At 47.4% G+C, this 9036-nt stretch overlaps 1 protein-coding gene across 1 annotated transcript; it reads right to left on the reverse strand.

Moving 5' to 3' along the window:
* Positions 1-1781: 1781 nt before the first annotated feature.
* Positions 1782-5562, reverse strand: cdyl (chromodomain protein, Y-like). The gene is made up of 7 exons (XM_007544153.2): positions 5294-5562; positions 3994-4567; positions 3186-3403; positions 2925-3097; positions 2644-2854; positions 2364-2507; positions 1782-2288 (listed from the first exon to the last, which is right to left on the reverse strand). The coding sequence occupies exons 1-7, from the start codon at positions 5315-5317 to the stop codon at positions 2130-2132; spliced, it is 1503 nt and encodes a 500-aa protein (XP_007544215.1). The 5' UTR covers positions 5318-5562; the 3' UTR covers positions 1782-2129.
* Positions 5563-9036: the final 3474 nt, after the last annotated feature.

The raw sequence follows: 9036 nt of genomic DNA on the forward strand, positions 1-9036 counted from the left end.
TAATTCATTTTAATGTATTTTACATAAATTGCATTACTTCACATGTATCAAGTTTTTCATTTTACTCAGTTTGTCACCACCTTCAGTTCTGGGTCAACTCCATCAGATGGACTTTTTGTTGTTTTTTTGTTTTAAATATTTTTTTGTTGTTTCTTGAGAAGCATTTGTCTGTAAAAATAAGTAAAATATCACGAATAGGGTAATTAAAAAATAATTTTATATTTATTTTTGTCAGATGGTGATGACAAAGGGCTTAGGTCCATTAAAAATGTAATTTTTAAAAAATGTTCCAACTGGGACCCTGGACCTTAGCATCTTTACATTTCCAAAACATTATTTGTCATATTTGCATACATAAGGTTGAGAAATAATAAAAATAAAAAAATGGGGAAAATTAAAACCCATTTTGTTCCTATTCTCAAGAATCACTGAGATATTTATAATGTATAAATGTCTTGTTTATGTCATTTAATTAGCTCTACATCCTTAAAAAATACGGTGTTTTATAATTTATCTTTTACAGTGCCAGTAAAGCCGGATTAACAGTAAATAAAGACTTTGTGCTATTCTCATGTAGTGATGTAGTTAAGTCAGTTGTGTTACCACCTCCAGCCACCACAGGCAGTAGCAGGCCCGAAAAGATGCAATTAAGAAGCAGATTTAGAAGTACACACAAAGCTACAGAATTTGTTAAAAACTGTGAGCTGCGCTTAAGTAAATAAAAGATTGAAGTTGAAATACATGCCGAGAGTGAAACTCCTTCCTAAAGGTGAAGATATAGCACAGATTTCAAAATAAAATAAAATCGGGAGGCGGCGAATAAATAGCGCCCCCTTCACTTTCGGAGTGCAATGGTCCCATTTCCAAATAAGGTATGAGACTGACGGTGGTCTGTCCCGCCCCTTCCTGTTTGCTTCAGCAAGGTTCTTCTCGAAGCTCCTGGAGGCTGAGGAGCCTGGATGTCCATCACTTCCTCCACTGGATCAGTGGGCTGACCGGGGGTGGGAGACCCTTTATATTGCAGCATGTTATTGTGATAATCGTTGTGTTGACGCAACACAACGATTCGCGTTGTGTTGCGCAAATCGCGTTGTGTTGCTAACTAACTAACTACCTAACTAGTTAGTTAGTTATTTAACCAACTAACTAACCCTAGTTAGTTAGTTAGCTAACTAACTAACCCTAGTTAGTTAGCTAACTAGGGTTAGCTAACTACAACTACATGTCGCATGTTTTTCATATTTTCCATCAACCACTAGTATTTCAGGATGACGGCCATTTTTCGAGAAGGCTGTCACTTTGGATTATTTATTACTGTAAAACGTTTGTCATTTTCATAACTTGGATGAACTTTGTCACGTTTTCCACTTCCTGTACAAACAGGAAGTGGAAAACTAAGCAAAATCAGAAACAGATAACTTTGCTGTTAGTCTCAGACCAATCGTCAACTGGAAGGAGAACATGATGAGAAACAGTTGACTGAATGGTTAGCATTAGCTACTGCTAACTTTTATGGGTTTGGCATTAGCTTCTGCTAACTTGTGCATTTAATGTTAGCTTCTGCTAACTTTTACACAAGTAGCCTTAGCTTCTGCTAACGCTTATGCGTTTGGTGTTAGACCGGTTCTGATGGGAGGATTCTGAGCATCAAACCCGACCAGAACATTTTCAGAACCACAAAGATAGTCATGTGACTTTAATGTGACACAAGCGCCAACAGTCCCATTTACCCAGAATGCATTATGAGTGTTCCCTGGCGTCCCCCGGAGTTGGACCAGACCTGGGGGAGGCACTGCACTTAGTCTCAGCCTTTATGGACCAGAACCGCTGGCCTGGTTTAGTCTAGAACCTCAATCCTGGTCAAATCTCATTCTCTCCGACAGATGTGAGAACAGCAACCAAAGAGGAACCCGGTCCAGCCCATACAGAACCAGAACCAGATGAATTTAGGACCAGACACAACAAGATCCGGCCCACACGGAACTAGAATCGGGTGGAACCAGGAGTCGGTCCAGAACAAGCAGGTGTCCTCAGATACAATGGGTGACACCAGGACTGGTCCACCGGGCCAAGGCTGGACCACCACATCTCGGTCCTGAAACAGAGGCAGAACCGGTCCGGTTCTGGTTCTAGCAGAGTTCTGTTCTCTTCTGCAGAAACTGCAGGATGGAGTCTGTTCCCTGCAGGGATCCCCAGACGCGCTTCAGGGCTTCGCACTCGCGTTCATTGGCTTGCTCCAGTGCGCTGCGGCTGGTGCTCCTCATCAGGGCTTTGGACTCCTGCAGAACCTGCCAGAACCAGAACACACTGAGCCACCAGAACCCACTGAGCTGCCGGCAAAACGCGGCGAGAAAATCCTTCACCTGAGAGTCAACGGCCACCAGCTCCTTGACCCGCAGCATCACTTCCTGCGTGAATGTTCCCGGCCACAACACCTGCGACACCAGACCCTTAAGACACGCCTCCTGGGCCGTTAGCTTCCTGCCACCCAGCAGCAACTCGTTAGCCTGCAACACACGAGTCAGGGGGCGGATCAGAGGACCAGAGAGAAATCATCTTCACTGAACATGACTAATTGAAGCCGGGACCATGATCCAGGTCCGGTTCCCAATCCCCAGTCCTCAGCCCCCAGTCTCGTCTCACCGAGGCCGGGCCCATGATGCGAGGGAAGGTGAAGGAGCTGCAGCCGTCAGGCGTCTGGCCGCAGGTGGAGTATGGCGTCTGGAACCAAGCCTTCTCATTGGCCCACACCACGTCGCACAGAGGCAGAAGGGCGGCGCCGAGTCCGAGTGCCGGGCCGTTCACTGCTGCCACGATGGGCTTCCTGAACTGGATGAAGGTGTTGACAAAGGTCCTGAGGAGACACGGAGGAAGTGACACGGAGGACACGGAGGAGGTGACTTGTAGTCGTTGCGTCTCCATACCTGATGGTTTCAGCCATCTTGATGCTCTCCTTCTTCCTGTCGTCTGCCAGTCGCCTGATGAAGTACAGGAAGTCGAGGCCGCAGCAGAAGACGCTGCCGACAGCACCAATCAACACCAGCTTGCTGTCATCAGATGCAGCCGTCGCCATGGCGCTCTGGATCTCCTTCATCACCTGTCAGACAGCAGAGGGTCAATACGCAGAACATGGCGGCGGTGGGGGCGTGGCCTGGGAACATGGCAGCGATGGGGCGTGGCCTCACCTCCGGGTTCAGCGCGTTGTTCTCGGAGCTCTTGGTGGACAGCAGGATGTAGGTGAAGCCATCTTGTTTCTTCACCACGATGTCGCGGTAGCGGTAGGCGCTCTCCGTCTGGCGGACGCTGACCCTCAGCCTCTTGTCGAACGTGGAGCGCTCCTCTAGGCGCCGCTTTCCCACTGCTCCGGTCGCCCCGGTAACGGCCTCCATCAGCGCCGTGTTCCCTGGAGACAGAAAGAGGACATCAGGCCTGGACGCCAAGTGTTATATCTCGGACATCAAAGCCAATGCATAAAAATAAGAAACGACGTGACACGATCTCACCTGGACAGGTAACTTCCTGCAGGGAAACGGAGCAGCGCTCCAAAGTCTGAGGGAAATTTAATAGCAACGCATTATTCTAGGCACAAAGATCCAGAAAACCAGAAGGGGCCGACCCGTTTAAAACGTATCCAATAGCAACCAGGCAGCCTTATATGGTCATGCTTCCTGTAGGAAGTGCAGCTTCCTGGAGCACTGGAAGGCGCCTCGTTAACGACTCAACCAGGCTTCATAACGACTGGCAGGGATCCAGTGGTGATGTCACAACGGCACGGATTATTCCTCCTAACAGAAACTAGAAATTCGAGCTTTGCTATGAGGAACGCTCAAATTCTCCAACATTTCTGTATTTCATCATTTAGCATCTCTAGGCGGGTAGATCTAGACGTCATCCGCAAACCGAACAAAGTGTTGAACTGAATCAGAGGCAAGAGAGGGGAGGGAGATTACCTGTTCACCTGTTTACAGATTGGCTGGTGTTAGTAAGACTCACCGGAGCTGCAGAGGGAGTGGACCGCCGCCGGGGTCATGGGGGTCACAGGGGTCGGTGGCGGTAGCAGTGGCAGCGGGTTCTGGTTCCGGGGACGGGTCCCCATGCGGGCCCTCTCCTGACCGGGCGCCAGCTGGATGGCGGCCGGTTTCTCCAGCAGGGCGACCTCAGGCGGTACAGGGTGCGCCTCCTGAGCGCCTGCCTCCAGGCTCTGCGCCGCCTCACTGGGCGAGTCCTCTGAGTCCGGCCGCGGGTTCATGGGGCTCCGAGGAACCAGGATCTTGATCCCGCTCTTGGCCAGGTCCACGCCGCGGCGTGTGGGGCCGAAGGAGTTAGGGGGTGGGGCCTCCGTTGGGGGCCGGGGCTGGGTGGCACCGCAGGGGGGGCCACGAGTGGAGCGCAGCAGGGCAGCGTCCCGCTCCAAGTGCCGTCGGTTGAACTCGTGGACGTAGGACATGCAGGCGGACAGGTGAGTCTCCGGCTCCCAGGTGTCGCTCTCCGAGCCGTAGCCTCTCCACCTCACCAGGTACTCCACCCGCCCCTTCCTGCTCCGCCGCTTGTCAACGATGCGCTCCACCTGGACCAAGCAGCAGCGTCAGAACCTCCACCTGACCTGGTTCCTCTGCAACAAAACCGGACCCTGGACACGACCCGGTTGCGCTGCAAAGGAACCAGACCCTGGACCCGACCCAGTTGATCGGCGTTTGGTCAGCTTCCCTCCTATTGGTCAACATGCTGAGCCATTTTTTGCCAAACGTTTTGCATCTCTGGCATTTTGTTCAATGACAATAAAGAGAATCTGAATTAATTACTCCATCAAGCCATTCATTTGCCGCTATTTTTATCGCTAATTTTCGCATCCACAGAAACAAAGGAGCTAATTAATTGCAGTACCGATTGTTCAGCAAAGGGAGAGCCGCAGATGTAGATAAATAGAGAGGAAGATATAAACGAACTAAAGTCAGAATCATGCCAGATCTTAATCTCACCAGTAGAACCAGTTCTTCTGAACAGTACCCATACTACAGACTGGTTTGTCCTTTAAGTCCTGAGCTTTTAGGAGGAAGAGATGAAGCAGAATAACTGTAGAGAAACCAAACAGTAGCTAGGAAAACAACAATAACATCCCCAAAAAGTGTTAATGTTCCCACTCAATGTGAACCATGTAAGGGAGAATCCCCTCCATATGTTAAAAAGAGACGTTCGGGCTCGGCTGACCCGGTTCTTCAGAACTTTACAGTCCAACTGGGTTACCTGGTCGCTACAAACTTCAGTAAGTTAACTGTTAGCATATTAGCTTTACCTCGTACAACTCCTCCGTGGCCATGGAAACCGGGCGCGTGCACGAGCGGTTGCCAGAAGCCTCTTCAGAGCTGAAGCGGCATGAGAAGAGGTTCGGTTGTTAGTTCGGAGCGGTTCCGGGGTTCTGGTTCTGTTCAGCAAGTGACGGAAAGTTAAGTTTTCTGTCTGTTAGCCGTTAGCTGTTAGCATTGCCTTCCCCGGAAGCTCCCTCAGCGTCTAACTGCCCTTCAGAATAAAAGCCGCTCAGTAGAATAACGTGAACCTCAAGTTCTAACTTCGGAAACCCGAACTTCTGGTCACGTGATACGCTGAGCTCCAATGGAAAGACTGAAGATTAAAACACGTTTTTTGAGAAATGGTATAGTCCTTACATAAGCGTTTAAATATGAGCGCATCACTCTTTTTCAAATCTAACAAAATTGATGTCACACATTTGTCTGGTTTGTGCAGCAAAAAATTTTTTGTTTCTGCTGCTTTTGCTTTGAAAATATTACTGGTGACATCTGGGAGCGTTTTTATTAATATCTTTAAAATGAAACAAACCATTTTTTTACTGCACAAACCAAACAAATGTTTGACATCAATTTAATTAGATTTGAAAAAGTGGTCCCAAACTCAATGTTTAGTTTGGGCTGAACAGGCCCTTATTCTCCACTAGAGGCCACTGTAGGCTCAGTCTGCGGAGTCAAAAACAGTGAAAGATTTCATCAGTTTCAATCATAAAGCTTCGGTCATTGTAATCAAATGTAAATCCAATTACTTGTACCATAACATGTAACAGCTGTATTCATATTTAAACGTTTATTTGAGAAAACCTCTTTAAACGTGTTTTAATCTCCAGGCTTTCTATTGGAGCTCAGCAAATCCCGTGACCAGAAGTAAACGAATAGGTTTCTTTTTTCATACAAGCTTTTAGTTTAATCTGGCACCATTATATTTTTTCTGCTGCGAAAACAACATCAGTGATATTGAAACAATGTTTTGTATTTTCACTGCTTACTTTTTTGAGTAATAAAATATGAAAGTGTTCCGAACCGTGAGTCAAAATGGGATGGTCGAGGTTGAAATGATTACCTCCCCAGTTAAATGGATTATCGCTTCTCGGCCTTTTGGCAGCGGTCACCTCCACTGGTTGGTGATAGTGTTAGTCTTTGTGACTTGGCTGTTACCACTGCTTCAAGAGGTTCATTAATCTTTGTCCCTGGTTGAGAAATTGACCACAAATAGTGGAAAATATCTCTTCCTTTTAGTTTGTTTTTTATTGTTGTGTATTTGTTTTAACCTTTTATTGTTGTTTTAATAAAGGTTTTAACCTTCAGCGGGTGGTCCCTCCACCATGGCGGCTACTCATGCCGGCATGCGGAGGCACCACAGCGTTCGCTTCTTATTTAATGAAAAAGGTAAATTAACTGGAATGTCACGTTTAGACTTCTCACGGAAATTGATCCAGCAGGCTTTGAAGTTTCGGCCAGATGACCTGAACTGTATCCTTACCCTGCCCTTCAACAAGGGATACGATGTGAGCTTTACCAACGGTGACCTGTTAAAAGAGTTTTGGACACGGTATGAAAATGTAAAGACCCAGTTTTCAGTATTTGACGTTGAGAAACTGACTGACAACTCCCTGAAAACGGTGATTGTCAGGATGTTCAATGAAACTGTCAGAGCTGAAGACATCTGTATGTGGCTGGGTAGATACTGCACGGTGAAGGGCCAGGCTATGAAGGTGCGGGATGTGGACGGCATCTGGAATTGCGCTTGGCGGGTCCCCATTAAACAGTGGGAAGACCCCCAAAGGCTTCCAGGGCCTGAAACATCTCCCATCCATGATAGTCCTGGGGGAGAACCGAGGCTACATTCACTATCAGGGCCAGCCAAAACTCTGCCGTAAGTGTGGTGAGCACGGTCATCTGGCCGAGGGTTGTGAAAAAGTATTTTGCGGTAAATGTAGAGAAGTGGGACACACCTTTGAAGAATGTACAAATGAGCGGAAATGTAATTTATGTGGTGAGCAGGACCATCTTTTCAGAGACTGTCCAAAATCATTTGCAAATAAGTTGAAAAAGGTAAAAGAAGCAGAACAAGCGGACCGGGTAAGTGAGCAAGTTGAAGCCGTTGGGCCGGAAAATTCAAATCTCCTGTCGCCGCCTCTGATTGGTGGAGAGGAGGAGGAGGAAGCGACAGGAGAGGGGGAGGGGAAGGAAGCAGCCCCCCCAATCGAAACATCCAGTGGGGGGGAAATGCAGACCGATGGTGGAGCTAGCGTTGATTCCCAGGAAATGGAGTCCGACAGCAGCGAGGATGCCCCCCTCCCCGACGCCCAACTGGCTAAGAGGCCGGCACCGGAGTCTCCTTCCGAACAGACCACCACGGTGGAGAAGAGAGGGAGACTTGATAACCTCTTCGGTTCCCTCGGGGAGGGGACCAAGTTCTTCCTCTCTGATCCAGCCGATGAGGCCTCTTTTCAACATGTTGCTCAGCAATCAACCCCGGAGGACCCATCGAAGGTAACGGCTTTAGAAAAACGCCCGAAACCGAGAGTCCGAAAGGGGAACGGAGCTCAGTCCCGACCTGCACCACCATGCTGGGAATCGGTAGAGCTCCGTTCACAGGACAGTCTCTGAGCCCATTTTTAACTTGGTTTTAAACCGGTTTTTACTGTTTTAATCCTTTAAAATGTCTTACCTGTTTTTAGTCATTTTAATCATGACTCTCACCTTCTCAACAATAAATGTTAGAAGTGTGAAGTCACGAGTTAGAGCCCAGAGTGTTTTATCCTTTTTAAGTTCTGTACAGTCTGATTTGTTTTTATTACAAGAATGTGCAATCCCGTTTTTAAAAACTTACACCCGGTGGCAGGATCTGTGGCCACGACCGTCCATCTGGAGCGGATCAAATGAGAATAAAAATGACGGCGTGGCCATTTTAATAAACAACCCACACATCTTGGTGAAGGGGAGCACCGTGGTGAGAGAGGGACGAGCACTTTTAGCAAATCTGACTTTTAACGGACAGGATTTTAACCTCTTAAATATTTATGGTTTTAATGACAAACATGACAGGTTTGACTTTTTAGAGGAACTGCAGCCCCACATGCTGGGAAGAAAACCTTTTATTATGGGGGGGGATTTTAATTGTGTTTTAAATAGAAAAGACAGAAAAGGAGCAGGACAAGTTTTTAAGGTAGATGTAGCCGGTTCCATCCGACTCATCTGTCGTATGTACTCTGCGTTGTGTGTGTAGGTGAAGAAAGAAACCAGCAGTCGAGGACCCAGGGTGTTTTGTAGCAGGAAGGCGGGTTTATTCTGTTCAAAATAAAAATGAATTCAGCACAGCAGTTCCCGGGCTCTGGCCTCCCCACACAGACCTCTCCCCAGCGCAGCTCAGCGCGAACTCAGGCAGGAATGTGCCACAAGCAACCAAAACTTAAGGTCAGCAAACAAGTAAAATATCAAAACAATTAAAATAATAATAATAATCAATAGCCACACCTTTCACTGTTCAAAACAAATAAACCACAAAAAGAATCCTTCACTACAATATGAAAATATACTAAACACATAAATTTAACATCTAAATAACATTTAAAGCAACTCACATACCTGTTCAAAATAAAAATGAATTCAGCACAGCAGTTCCCGGGCTCTGGCCTCCCCACACATACCTCTCCCCAGCGCAGCTCGGCGCGAACTGAGGTAGGAATGTTCCACAAGCAACCAAAGCTTAAGGTCAGCAAACAAGTAA

This window comes from Poecilia formosa, unplaced genomic scaffold, assembly GCF_000485575.1.
Source record: "Poecilia formosa unplaced genomic scaffold, Poecilia_formosa-5.1.2 Scaffold1015, whole genome shotgun sequence".
Lineage (NCBI taxonomy): Eukaryota > Metazoa > Chordata > Actinopteri > Cyprinodontiformes > Poeciliidae > Poecilia > Poecilia formosa.

What these genes read in the sequence shown, in the direction of transcription:
- cdyl (XM_007544153.2), bottom strand. Translation starts at nt 5,317, where the DNA reads ATGGCCACGGAGGAGTTGTACGAG. An exon ending in CCACTCCCTCTGCAGCTCCG is followed by an intron (nt 3,404 to 3,993) that starts GTGAGTCTTACT and finishes TTCTGTCTCCAG; the next exon opens with GGAACACGGCGCTGATGGAG. An exon ending in ACAACGCGCTGAACCCGGAG is followed by an intron (nt 3,098 to 3,185) that starts GTGAGGCCACGC and finishes GCTGTCTGACAG; the next exon opens with GTGATGAAGGAGATCCAGAG.